This window comes from Peromyscus californicus, unplaced genomic scaffold (genome assembly GCF_007827085.1).
Source record: "Peromyscus californicus insignis strain IS unplaced genomic scaffold, ASM782708v3 Scaffold_6__1_contigs__length_162567912, whole genome shotgun sequence".
NCBI classification, from domain to species: Eukaryota; Metazoa; Chordata; class Mammalia; order Rodentia; family Cricetidae; genus Peromyscus; species Peromyscus californicus.
In genome coordinates this window covers 21041119-21055626 of record NW_026294584.1, presented here as the reverse complement: position 1 = coordinate 21055626, position 14508 = coordinate 21041119, and the positions used below count along the sequence as shown (strand labels likewise).

Sequence of the window (14508 nt, the reverse complement as noted above, 5' to 3'; positions counted from 1 at the left end):
TACTTCAAACCAAGCAAAAAAAAAAAAAATCTCACACAGATGTGCCCTCCATTTCTGGATTGTAGTTCACTCCAGATGTAGTCAAACTGACAAACAATAATAGCCATTGCATCCATTGTGCATACGTACCACATTTTTATTATCTATTAGTCAGCTGGAGGGCTTAGGTTGTTTTCATTTTCTAACTATTGTGAAGAAAGCAGCAGTAAACATGGCTGAGCAAGGGTCTGTTGAATAAGGTCTAGCTAGGTGAGTCCTTTTGATCCTCCCCTCCGTACGCTCTCCCCAACCCCCCAAGTCTATCCCCAATCCCACATCTAGTGCCCCAGCCAAGTCTGGCCATTCCTACCTATGCTGCTACCAATCTCTAGGCTTCCATCAGGACCCTCCCTGCCTACCTCAGCCTACGAGCCCCTCCCATGCTATATCCAACCTCCGCACCCAGCCAGATCCTACACATCTGTCTCTAGGGTCTAGCCTGGGAAGTTCACCTAATACTTCCCTTCTCATACCACCCTAACACCCACATCTATCCCCAAACTCCAAGCTTGAACTAGGACACGGTCCCTAACTCGGCACACCAGCCCAGTCCTCTGTGTCCATCTGCCTTCATTCAACCTAAGCCACATCCAACCTTTAGGCCCAGCCCAACCTGCATATTCCCTCTTCTGTCCCAACCCACTCTGTCCATATTAGACAAGAGGAACTAACAGAAGTCCACAGGCTCCTATCTCATGGCAAAATATATGAACAATATGAAAGATGAAGACAGCATCACTTTCCACCACCAAATCTACCAGTCCTATGAAAATGTCTGCCGATAAGAATTGCCTTGATGAACTCCAGGACACAGAATTTAAAAAAAAAAAAAAAAAAAAATCACAAATGTCATCAAAGAATTCCAGGAATTTAAAGAAGACTCAAAGAAAAACAGCTTAATAAAAGAAACTGAACTTTAAGAGAATAAATGCCTGAGTGATGCCCAAGAGAACACAAATGTACGACTCATGGAAATGAATATATCCAGGATTCTAAAATAGAATTCAGTAAAGAGATAGAATCATATCGTTCTTAATCATAGATGCTTAGAACTGTCCAAATGACAGTTTGGATTTTATCAAAATAAAGCAGATCTTGAGGCGTAAAGATTTTCTCCGGTTTTGGATCTGTCCTTTTGGAGAAACAGATTCTAGGAACGGAGTTTGCTGGTGGAAAGTGTGAAGTTCTGGAGACATCGCCAGCCTTATGCTGGTGTTTTAGCCCATAGCCATCCTATTCTCTGAGCACTCACCTGGTGTCCTAGTTAGGGGTTCTATTGCTGTGCTGAAGTACCATGACCAAAAGCAACTTGGGGAAGAAACGATTCATTTGGTTTACACTTCCCCATCACCGTTCTTCATTGAAGCAAGTCTGGACAGGGACTCACACAGGGCAGGAACCTGGCGGCAGGAGCTGACGCAGAGGCCATGGAAGAGGGTTGTTATTGCATTGCTCCCCAAGGCTTGCTCAGCTTGCTTTGTTATAGAAACCAGGACCTCCAGCCCAGGGGTAGTCCCACCCACAATGGGCTCGGCCCTCCCCCATCAATCACTAATAGGCTTGCCTGTGCCCAGTCTTATGGAGGCATTTTCTCAACTGAGGCTCCCTCCTCTCAGATGACTACAGCTTGTGTCAAGTTGACAAAAAACCAGCCAGCACACCTGGGATGCCTTTATTACTACCCTGGGGCTTCTCAGCTCTAAACAAGAACTTAATGTTTCTTTTTGGGTGTGGATCAGGAGCAGTTTTTTTGTGGGCCTGTGGCTCCAAGTATGTTACACAGCCCTAAGAGGGAAGTGGCTACTAACACAGATTTGATAATTGAATGATTCAATTCTGAGAGCCTTGAGAATAAAACATAGTGGAGACAGATTGGGGTAATGAAGTGCACATACTCATCCAATTCTTCGAGAATGTCTCAAACTTCTAGAAATTACACATTAAAAAGAGCAGCATCAGCACTCAGCACTCAGGAAGCAACCAGCCTGAGTCTGAAATTGATGATGTTACAGGCCAAAGCCCTGGCAGGAAAAGCTATTGATAATGTAAAAGCCAAAGTGGAGACTCTCGACCTCTGAGTGAACAGTAGAATACCTTAGGTGTGCTAAAAGAAAGAAGTTAAAGAGCTGCATTTCTGGACACACAGCAGCCACCTTAGCCACTCCCCATGTCACCTAGAGCTTCAAGCAACATTTGTCCACAAGTTGAAACCTCAGAACTGTAATGCAGAGAATGAGCCGTTGGCCTGTGTAGAACTGACGGAAAGCAAGGCAGGCCTTAAGCGCATGTCGAACCTTAACCACAGGTGCAGCGAAACATAAATTAACAGCTCTCTCCCAGTGGAGGAGAAAATAAATTATTCTCGCTGCACAGTTCAGCTTTCTACACGTCAGCATTTGGGAAAGGTTCAGCCCTGCCAGCCTGCCTTAGCCCCCTCAGCATGAAGGAGTCTCCCTTCCGAAACAGAGAGCTGTGGGGGAAGCAGGTCTGCAGTATGGCAGGTGCCACCCACGGCCGAATTCAGTGGCTGCTGAGCCCACCGTTTCCTCGGAGTATCAGCAGACAGCCAAGCATCCTCAGACAGGGAGGGAGAGCAAGGAAAGCGAACTGAAAAATGGTGGAGAAAACGGTAATTTAGGGACCAGAGGGGAACTTGCAAGAACTGTAATTAGGAAGCCTGGAGGGGATTCTTTGTGTCTTACTTTTTATTCTTAAATAAAAGTAAGTACACAGGAAGTTGTAAAAAACAATTCAGTAAAATTCCACGTACTCTTTCTAGGAACCTTGTATCTTTCATAACTATCATACAAAGTCAAAATCAGGAAATTGACTTGCCATAACACATGTGAAGTTCTGTGGCATTTGAAATTTATTTTATGTGTTTATTGGCGGTATTGAGGCTGGACCCAAGGTCTAATGCATTGATTACGTGGTTTATTATTTGAGACAGCTTCACATTAGGATGAGCAAGACTGACCTTGCACTCACTTTGTAGCCAGAATTGACTTTGGGTGGGTTTTGTTTTTTAATTAACAAAATGATTGTCAGAATTAAAGATCCATATGGTTCTGAATGATAAAATAGATCTGACCGAAGAAGACCAAGTGAGGCCTCATGTAGTGCTGCTCATCCATGACCCCAACACTCAGGAGGATGAGGCAGGAGAATTAAGAGTTTGAGGACAGCCTGGGTGCCACAGGAAGAACCTGCCTTGAGAAAAGAATAAGGAAAAGGAGAAAAAGTTAGACATTTGGGAAATAAAGACGTGATAGGGACAACACTGTAGAATGTGGCACGGAATTTCAGAGGTGGGAGCTACGAACATTGACAGGCATGTTGGTCTACTACCTTCGAAAGAGGTTCCCTGGATATCAGGGTTAGGAGAGAAGGACAACCAACAAGAAGTGAGTAATGGAAGATGGGTTTTTCATCTGCAACGCAATACTTTCCAGTTGCCCAGGAGATGAAGTCTGGAACCACAGTGATGTTCCCAGGCTTAGTAGCATCCAGGGGGAGGATGAAGGCTGTGTCTCCTCTGCTTGCAAGGTTCCCTTCTCTGCAGCCAAATAAGGAGTGAATTTAAGAAGAACAATGTGGGATACTCCAAGCAGCATTGACAGAAAAGTTGTAGCTGTAAGTCACTCAAAATTGTCGCTGACTCAGATGTTTGTATTTATTATGCAAGAAGAGAAGTTGGGAGACACATGAAGGAAAGAAAAGGCCAGAGCGAAAGTGGACTCTCATCCTCGATTTGCTGGAAGAGGCTGTGTGTGTTAGAGGCACAGCTGTGCCGTAGATCATTGTGTGTGTGTTAGAGGCACAGCCATGCCATAGATCATTGTGTGTGTGTTAGAGGCACAGCCGTGCCATAGATCATTGTGTGTGTGTTAGAGGCACAGCCGTGCCGTAGATAATTGTGGGCCACAGCTGTGTCACAGTTACTATATTTATTGAGATAGTTGATCTCCAGATCAAAAGGGAAGTAACAGGAAGTGGAAGAGACAGAAAACACATAGGACATGAGGAACAAGTCCAGTCACCATCATCAATGGAAATGGATCCAGTGTCCTAAGTGAAAACAAACACTTTCATTTCAGTTTTAAAAGAAAATCTAGTCATCTTCCATTGGACAGTATCAACCAGCCTTTGTGAATTATCAGTGCAACACGCCTCTTGCAATTAAACTTGGAAATATAAACAGAACATGAGATTTTTCTCCTTCTTAATGAATAACTTTATCACATTGCTGTCAATAGCAGGTTGATCATATCGATAGCAGCCGAGAAGTGGAATTTAGACTATATCGGCCCTGACCCAAAAGAAATATGCATTCACTTTTTAAACCTTAAATGGAGAAACACAAAGTATTATATTAATGCTAATATAATACTTAGGAAAATGAATGTCTTTGTCCCCAAAGCTGTCGGGATTCACCAAGTCACATTTTTTTTTTTTTTTTGCTGTCAGTGATCTTCTATAGTTTCTGGCTCCCTGGAAAAACCTCAGTTGTTTTTATTGGCTGCTGAGCACCCCATGTAGGTTTTCTTGCTAAGGTGGTAGATGGCCCAGAGCTATGCATGTGTGAGTCTTACTGATAGACTGCAATCTTCCTGTTGAGGACACAGAAGACACTTTCCTGTCTTCTGGATATCTCCTCTTCTTCCACACCCAGGCCATTTCATCCATGTGCCTTCATGCTTTTGAAAGCAGAGAATGACCAGGCAAATGGATTCAGAGTCTTTGCCCACTCAGTTATCTGGTGGCCAAGCCCTTTGCAGGACCTGTGGCTGGCCTGGCCAAGTTTTAGAGTAGCTAAACCCAGTTCTCCGGGTTTACTGTCAACCCCACCTTAGAAGTCTCCACAGTGATGTCTGGAGTGGCTCCTAGGCTCTAGACTTCATCCATTAGGGACTGTGGGGGCTACAGATAGATATGGCTGGGCTTGTGTTTGGGTTGTAGGGTTTCTAGGGCATGTGCACACGCACACACACACACACACACACACACACACACACACACACACGCATCTGCTTTGCCAGACAACTTATTAAGTAGTTTTTGTGTTTCTTTTAGCATTTTCAGTCAGGCATTTTTATTCCCATTGGATCTATTCTTCATACTCTCTTCTTCTCCATTACTTCTGTCATGACCAGGAAATGTTTATGAAAAGCACTGTAATAGAAAAAGAACATTTCCCCCATTATCGCCCCTGTGTCTTTCACAGCCCCACATGATCATACCTGCAATGTGGTTAGAAAGATTCTATTTCATGTCTAGAAGAGACTCCCTGCTAAACTCCCTCTAAACCAGGAAGTGAAGCAAAATGGGTAGTGTGAATACAGTGGGTGTCTAAGCATTTTTTTGTGTTTCCTTTCATCATGTCAGAGGATAAATTCCTGGCTCAAAATGACAGTAATCCCTCCAAGCTAATAGGAAGCCCAGTGCAATTTCTTAGATGAACATTGGGTAGAAAGTGCGCTTTTCACATGTAAAACTGCAGAGTGTTTTGTAAGGACTGTTTCTCAGAATCAGTGTCATAGGAGTTGAGTGGAGGTGCAAGAGGAAGAGACGCTGCTTTTCTGGTAGAAATGGGAGCATGTAGTACACAGTTACATACCACCCCAGCTCACACTGTGACTTTAAAACTGTCTGTTGAGGGATGAGGTGGAGTTCTAAGCCAGACCATGTTGGTTTGGACAGAAATTCTTACAGAATTATTAAGCCTTAAAAAAAGCAAAGGAGATTTATGCATCTGCATCTGACCAGTTTGGTTTGGAATAGGTTCATAATGGAAAAGTAATAAAACCATAAGAGACAGTGTTTTCTGAATAGTCTCCCTTTTAAAAACTCTAAACATGGGCTGCCCCATTTTTGGATAAAAACAACTGTAGAAAATTTTCCCGTTGGTAATTTTGAGAGGGATTTTGTTGTTGTTGTTGTTGTTGTTGTTATTGTTCCTTTCTTACTGAAGGAACCTTTATTACCAGCCAGTATAAATTGTAAGGCTTCTGTTACAATTTTCTAGCTATATCTAGCTGTGTCGGTGTGAGAGTCACACACAGGCTCCTGGTATTTGGTTTGCTATCGTTACAGCCTGGTGAGAGAGGCTAGGGTTTTGGAGTGCAGGGTGGCTGGATATGTGAGAGAAGGCAGCCTCCTGTGACTGCCAGCAGCCAGGAAACCATGAAGAGGAAATACATAATAAGCTTCACCTCTGAAAAATCAGACCTAATAACTTTGTGAGGTTCTGATTTCAACAGGAAAGCAAAAAAAATTTTTTTTTGAAAACCACTTTCTCTGTTTGTTCTCAACCACTTGAAATAGTGTTACGGATAAATAATTGCTTAAAAATATTTATGTATTTAAGAATAGAAACAACAAACGAAGGTAGGAGGGGGCGGTGGACACTCGCAGACAGTACTGGCATGTCGTGCTTTCCAGGGGACAGCAAAATGGGCATTTCATTACACTGGCTTCTCACCTTTCCTTCCACGGCCAGCAGTTCAAAGCACAGTTATTTTTATATAGTGAGAATGTGAGTGGACTGAGATGGTACTGTGTGGTCTCGCCTGCAGGTATGCCGGCAGCATCTTTAGTGACCCCTGCTGATGTTATCAAGACTAGATTACAAGTGGCTGCCCGGGCTGGCCAGACCACTTACACCGGTGTGATGGACTGCTTCCGAAAGATCCTCCGGGAAGAAGGCCCAAAAGCCTTGTGGAAAGGAGCTGCTGGTACGGAAGTAATTGGTTCTTAACTAACCTTTTGGTATCAGGTACATTTTTTAAAAATCTAATGGTGTCTGTTATTTCTTTCCATCTTTGTCATAGCTCGTGTGTTCCGGTCCTCGCCACAGTTTGGGGTCACCTTGCTGACTTACGAATTGCTACAGCGATGGTTCTATGTCGACTTTGGAGGAGTGTAAGTGTCATGGTGAATGTACTGCTCAATTCCTGCCTCCTCGGATGCTCAGTTCCCATTGAGAAAAGCACACAAAGCTCTCTGGATCCTGTCATACTGTCCACAAGGTCACTTCAAAGGGAGCATGCAGTTGACTAGAATCCAATTTTTGCTTCTTGTTGCATGGTTTTATTGGTTTCTCCTGGGATTTTTAAAACACTCCATTGATTCGGATTTACTCTTTTCCTAGGAAGCCTGTGGGATCCGAGCCAGTTCCTAAATCCCGGATTACTCTGCCTGCTCCCAATCCTGACCATGTCGGGGGCTATAAACTGGCAGTTGCAACATTTGCAGGCATTGAAAACAAGTTTGGACTTTACCTACCTCTCTTCAAGCCATCGACATCTACCTCAAACGTGACTGCTGGAGGCCCGTAGGAGGACTGACCTGGATCTGGCTGTAAAATGGTCGGAACTGCAGAGTCCCATCTCGGATTGAAGCATGGCTTCACCCCTTCTGCGTCTGTCTCATTTAAATTCAGGTCAAGGCTTTTTATATGAAATGCAATCATTCATTTTCTGGATGTTTTTGTACCAAGATCATGTGGAATTATTTCTAATTATTCTTTGGCACTCTGCCCACAAACCTGTTTGTATCTTTTATACACTGGGATTTGGTCAACACTAACTTGCTCTCGATTAAGTCTGAAGGAAAATGATGGAGGTCTCCTACCTGAATGATAGTCTACTGAAAGGCAGCCGTGGTTCCTAAAGCAAAGAGTCCTGAGGATGTTTAAAGTGGTAGAAAGCTGGGTACATATTTATAAAAATGAAAAACACTGGAAGGAAAAAAAAACCAATACCCAGCCTGGGCTCAAATTTTAAACATGCACAAATTTGGCCTCTGGATTATATTATGAAGGTTTTATGTGAAACATGTTTTTTCGTAATGAAAGCCACATTGAGGATGTTTAGTAATCATATTCTCTTACTCGTACCAAGTCTACTAGGGAAAAGTTTTGAATGTTAAGGAAGTGCTTTTGGCATTTTTATTATAGAGACAGAAGAAACTGAGACACAATTCTACTCCTGAGCGTGCTGATTTGGGATAAATACTTATATGATGAACACATGCTGATTACTGCCAATTTTAACAGACACTGTAAGAATAATGTCCACCCCCTTGTGCTGGTACCAGCCTAATCCCACCCCCATAGTTGGCACCCATTTGCCTTTAAAATCACTTTATCTTGAATCATGTCAGACAAATAAACTCTACGTTTTTATTTAATTTGGGGTGCCTTGTATCATGGTCAGAGGTTTGTGTGCTTGTGAAGGGGAAAATAAACTATTTTCAAAGCTACTGATTGCTTGCTCTTGTGTATTTCCATGATGGATGGCAACCATGATTGTCATGAATGGATTCGTCCTCATGCCATGTGTGGGGAGATCCTGTTCCTCCTGGAGTTAGCTCTCAAGGTAATGTGTGAGCTCATTTTCACCGTGTAGAATGAGTAGGAGAACGTGTGTCTCACTCTGGGAGGGAAAGAACTACTGAACTGATATCTCACCCTGGTCATCTTTAATACTTAAAGACAATTTGTGTGTTTGGAAAACATGTGCTCAGGCGGTATGTTTATCTGTAAGTACTTAAGTGTGAATACACATGTGTGCATGTATGTATGGAAACCAGAGTTCAGGACTGGATGCCTTCCTTGCTCACTCTCCATCTTAATTACTGAGAGAGGGTCTCTCATGGAATTAGAGCTCAACAATTTGGCTACCTACCTGGCCAATGAGCTCTAGGGATCCACATGTCCCCATATACACAAACATACCACCTGCTTTTGGGTAACATGTGAGTGCCTCCAGTCATGGGTTTCTATGTGACTGATGGATCCAAGCTCAGGTCCTCATTCTTGGACAGCAGGCACTTTATGGTGGGGCCATCCCCTTATAGCCCCACTTGGTGCAATTTCTTATCATGATGACCAAAATAATATAAAGCTTCAATGGAAGTTGGACATAAGAACTGGGGTTAAATGATATTTGTACTGTAATTTTCTACCAAGTTATACCAGACTCATATTTTGCTGTAGCTAACCCCTGAACTTTGCTTCCTTGTGCTGATTTTGGAAAAGAAGTTAATCTTGAAAAGAATTTGTGGTTACCTTCAACAGCAGTCTTCGCCCAAAGATGATACTGATTGAGCTGGTGAGGTGTGTAGGAACATTCTTAGTCTGAAGGCCCCCATCCCTGTTCCTACAGGCTGACTCACAAAGTGATATTCAAGTTGGAAAGAGTCAACATCACAAGTTATTTGCACACCTGTTACAGGTGTGGATCTTTACCAGAAATAGGGCATGTGTACATATGACTCCTTCCACATCTGTTTGACCAAAGGCGTAATTTCCATCACATTATATGATACCTACATATCGCCCTCAAAGATTAGTACCAGTGTGAGGATGCTATAAAACACAGAGCTCCAGCTCTGGGCTTTGGAGTGTGGAGGAAAGCCTCTGAGTTCTTACATTCCCTTTTGACACTTGCTAGAAATTTTATAGAAGATCAGATTTTTCGTGGAAAAAAAACTGACCCAGGTCTCATAAAAAGTACACAGTCCACCCATTTCTTTACGAGCTGTTGGTCTTGACGGGAGAGCGGCCTGGCTTTGCCTAGACTTATGTGGGGCTGAGGGTAATTCTGCACAGTGAATAAGAAGAAACCAGAGGTCCAGAAGTCGGTGGAGATGGGACCACACTTCTTTGAAATCCTTGACTTTTTCTGTTTGAGAGGCAGTGGCTTGAGAGCCTTTGAAGGAGGCCTGCTTTCCGTGACTTCTGCTCAGTGGGTGGCATGCCTGTGACAGGCCCAGAATTGGACTGCAATCACCATGCGGTGAAAACCACGTGAAATTGGTTCTGGGTTTTTCTTCTCCCCCAAGTGACAGCACAACATGTCTGGAGCGGCGTGCTGCTGTCATTGTTTGCAGACGGTCCCTGGACTGTGTCCCTCTGTAAGGCTGAGACACTGGAGGCATCTCACTCAGTGTGCTTTCTTGCCTCCTGCCCAGGGGAACCAGGCTCCCCTAGTGTAGAGCCCTGGAGCCTTTCGGCTCTGCTCTTGGCCCACCTCATGATTACTTGGGAGGTGGGAGACAGGCCTAATTTTCGTAGCAGCCTTTTTAATTTTTTTCCAAGGAGAGGAAAAAATGTGAAGCTGACCACAAAGGGAACACACTGATTCTTGGGTTCCAGTCGTGGCTGGGTTTCTTGAAGCTGGGTGGCACGCTGTCGCCAAGCCCCTGTTGCACCTCCTAACCCACAACCATTTGCCGAGCGAGCTCCCTGGGGTCGCCTTAATCCCAGCAGCCAGGGTCGCACAGGGAAAAATAAGAATTCTGGCACAGAAAAGAGTCATTTAAATGCTTATTGCATTTCAAGCCTCAGTTTTTACTTAGCTAAAATATTTAGCATTGCTGGAAAACAATGTTTAAATCTTCGTGCTTATATGTTATTTAATGGTGTGGCCTGTGTAAACCTTGGGATGCTTACGTTTTGACAGTCTTCTGGAAATGTTTAGCAGCACATAACTCAGTGAGCAGGGAATAAAAACGGGGAGCAAATTGCGCTTGAAACCGTTTGTAACCTCCTCAGACTGTGTGTTCGGAATGTACGGCATGTTGGAAAGCTTCAGGTGCAGGGATGGGGGGGCCCTTCAGTGATAACATTTGATGACTCTGTTTTAGAGCCCAGTTTATCTGCCTTCCAAATTAACCTTCCCTCCAAGCCATCGTGCGTCTCTGACCACAGAAGCCAGACTTGCAGGGATGAATTTGTACTCTTGCCACTGAACAAAATCCCATTTTAAATTTCTGGGTAATCGAATGCTTTCAGGATGTGGATTTTTCCACAGCTTTCTAAAATGTTCTTTCCACAAGCGTCTTCCACAAAGGGGTGTGTTCCTTTTGTTTTACCTTTGGTGGGGGGTGGCAATCTTCTCCCCTGGATTCAACCTTTGGTATTAGGAAGACAAGATGTGCTCACAAAATTGCCTGCTTCTTCTTAATGTCTCAGACACGGGCATCCTCACTCGTGTTTCTCTGAGCAGTGGCAGCCTCTCGCTTGAAACCTAACAGGGCTCTGTGAGGGAGGGGCTGTTCTGAATCTTGTACTGAATCTGAATTTTCAGTTCCCATTGTGAAGCTATGCATGGATGAATAGTCAGATTGATGGATTTTTGATAAATGTCTTTTCCTCCACTGTGTCTCTCTTTTGTTGGTGGTGGTGGTTGTGGTGGTTTTTATGACACTGAAGACTTACACTCTAGGGCCTTGGACAAGATGTTCCATCACAGAGCTGCATCCGCAGCCCTTTCTGTTTTTTTATTTTGAATCAGTTCCTTCCCAAGTTGGCCCAGCAGACTTGGAACTTTTGATCTGTCTGTCGCTCTCAGCCACCCAAATAACTGGGAATACAAGCTTGTCCCATCAGGCTGGGGACACAGGCTACTGACATCAAGCTGACTGCCACTGCCTTTCACAGGCCTTTTCTGCTGCTAGAGTTAAAACTAGAAATGAAGACCAATTGGCACACCCCTGCACACTGAACACTTTCTTTAGAAATCATAGGCCGATCTTTTATCAAACCAACATAGCTATAATTTTAACTATTAGTAACGTGTTGCTGTGAGTCAGGAAGCATCGCATAAATTCAAAGATGGATGTGAATTCCCCGGTCATGGTGAACACTAAACTGTTGTTTTAAAAATCATCCCCTCTGAGCTGAGTGTTACCTTGGGCTTGAGATGGGTGGTGAATCACTTTTCTTATCCTTGAATAAGTATTCAAAGCTTGCTCTCTGTTTCTCAAATCTCTTGGAAGCTGCTGTGAGTGGTGGGTTCGTTTCCAGAAAGGTTTGTTTTTAGCTAATGCATTAATTGACTGAGAAGCAGCCAAATGGAGCCCTGCTTTCATCTGCTGGGGTTCCTAATAAAATACCGTTGTTTGCTTTGAGATGGTGGGCTGTTAAAGGAGTTTGGCTTAAGGCAAAACCACAGTCCCCTTGAACAACTCTTGGGGGAAAATTAGGAAGACACAGGAATTGTGCCTGTCTGAGGCTGACTTCCGGGTCACAAACACGCCTCTCTTCTCTCTGATCTGGCCACCAAGGCTCTGCTGCTTATGGCTGTTTCAGCATGATGCTCTCTCTTCAAGGGTGATTCTTTTTTTTTTTTTTTTTTTTTTGCAGTGGAGCAGTTACTAAGGTGATTTTAAAGTTGACCTAAATTCTTAAAAGAGGCTTGTACAATAAGGTGGAGAAAAGCAGTCCAGAGTAAAGTAATAAAAGGCACTAAAGGCATATATATATATATATATATATATATATATATTATCCCATCGGTCTGCCCTACATTGCTGATGTCAGCTCCTGCTGAGGTCTTCTCCCAAACACTGCTCTCTGAGGACAGAGTTCTCTGGTCTATAAGGACTCGTTAAACAGGGGCTGTCACATGCCAGACATGGTCTTAGTAAGCCGCCCCTGGTCCTTGAAGAGGTAGTATCCTTTTCTCCATGTTAAAAATGAGACCAAGACCCTCAGTAAGTTTCTGGCTCACAGTACTTAGGCCCCACAGTGTTGGAGCTCCAGTTTGAATCCGGTTTCCTGGCAACCCACCCTCCCCTAGGAAGGTTTCGTGGTAAAACTCAATGCAGAAAGTTCTTAGGACATGCACCCAGATTTCTGGTGGTCAGTCCTCACTGTTGGACACGCCATGCCTACCCTAGAGTAAGGGGAAAGCCCGATATCCAGTTGTTTATCTTACCAAGTACATTCGCTACCTCAAAGAATTCCAGGACTTGAGGACCAGGTAAATCCTGAACCAGCCTTTTGAGGGGCCTCTTAAATAAGTTTACAGCCTAGTAAAATCAGTAAAGAAGACTGAGGTAAACGTGAAGCATTTGCCTCATGGGAGTAAAATTGGAAGGCAGTGTGGAAAAAGCAGAGGTAAGTTTACAAACTGTTACAATGCAACATGATATGAAGCCAACGGAACTGGATCATCTTCAAAATCTCTAATTAGAAAATGTCATTCTTTGACAAGGGTTGGAAATAATGGAAAACCAAGTTAAAAGTCAATACCCATGGATACTTAGCCTCCTAAAAGTAACCACCTATGAATACATGTCTGGAGAGAAGAAAGGACCTTTGCAGAACGTGGGAGTTGCTGGAATGACTTTGGTCATGAAATTCTCATCACCACGAATGGCAGGAAAGTCATACTGTATTCTCAACAGGCTTCTTCCTACCCCCTAAATTAAAGAAGGCACCTACCATCTCTCTTGTCTCCTCCATTCTTACATAAACACGAGCAAGTTACCAACTACACCAAAAATGTGCAGTATTTTCTTGTTGGACAAAAAATACTTATTTTTTTTTAACATTTAAGTGTCATATTTTCACTCCTTGAGAGTGTGGTGTGTTCAGACTGTGCACTTCTGAAGCAGGATTTTGTCACCTGAGTTCTACATGATGTGGTGTGTGCTATTAATCTGAGAAGTCCTTATATGTTTTATAGTTGTGTGCTGCCACGTGGGTGCTGGGAACGAACCCAGATCCTCAAGTCAGTGCTCTTAACCGCCGAGCCGTCCCTCCAGCCTTTAAGAGTTGGCTTTTTATGACAAGGCTTGTCATCTGGGCTGGTCGCAGTGTTATATACTAGGCTGATACTCTGTTTTTATAAAATCAAAAAGACAGGAGGCGAAGGAAGACGAGGAGAAGCCAGCAGCAGGCTTCTTAATTTTTCTGCAGAGAGAAGTGGAGCCAGTGTTTCCTGAGGTTTATTACCATGGGGGCCAGCTTTCATGTTCAGTTCATGGCTCTGTCCTGCTCTGCTGAGCACTGAGTGCCCCGTTCTTCCTAACTGAAGAAACAGGTCGAGCTTAACCTGGAGCTTCAAGCTACCCTTTACCGCTTTGGAAGTCTGTAATCTTTTTTTCCTTTGTCTTTAGTTTGCTGGTGAGTGTGGACCCAGAGAGGCCCTCATGTTCGTCTCTTTGAAGTTAAGGCTGGCATTCTTTCCTTTCACTCAGGTTAGGAAGGGTCTTAATAACTACATTCTAATCCTCTCTATACATAGCTGGCCAATTTATGATGATGACATTTGGCATCAGTATGACCTTGTTGATAGCTTCCACTTTGAATCTGCAAAGCGTTTGAATAGTTTTTAATCCTATAGCAATGAGTTATCAATGTCCCCAACATAAAGTAGATCAGCTTTGGCTTCTGTGAGACACTGATCTCTTTTTCACTTTTCTGCTTTGAAACTTAAATCTTATGGAAATTTCTGCTTCTGGCCATAATGGAACAGCTGGGAAAACCGGAACTGTAACACAACTATATGACAGAGTGTTCTTCAAACAGTTGGGAAAACCGGAACTGAAACACAACTATATGATAGAGTGTTCTTCAAACAGCTGGGAGAACCGGAACTGTAACAGAACTACGTGATAGAGTGTTCTTCAAACAGCTGGAAAAACCGGAACTGTAACAGAACTATATGATAGAGT

The 14508-nt window shown here is 43.5% G+C and overlaps 1 protein-coding gene across 5 annotated transcripts in view; it reads left to right on the top strand.

Annotated features, from left to right (window-relative positions):
• Positions 1–8301, top strand: part of Slc25a13 (solute carrier family 25 member 13) — a 182742-nt gene extending 174441 nt beyond the window's left edge. For all 5 annotated transcript variants that reach the window (XM_052720290.1, XM_052720289.1, XM_052720292.1 and 2 more), the window contains 3 exons: positions 6615–6773; positions 6870–6960; positions 7190–8301. In XM_052720290.1, the coding sequence (XP_052576250.1) occupies positions 6615–6773; positions 6870–6960; positions 7190–7376 (437 nt within the window). In that variant the 3' untranslated portion in view covers positions 7377–8301. The remainder of the gene's footprint in view (positions 1–6614; positions 6774–6869; positions 6961–7189) is intronic.
• Positions 8302–14508: the final 6207 nt, after the last annotated feature.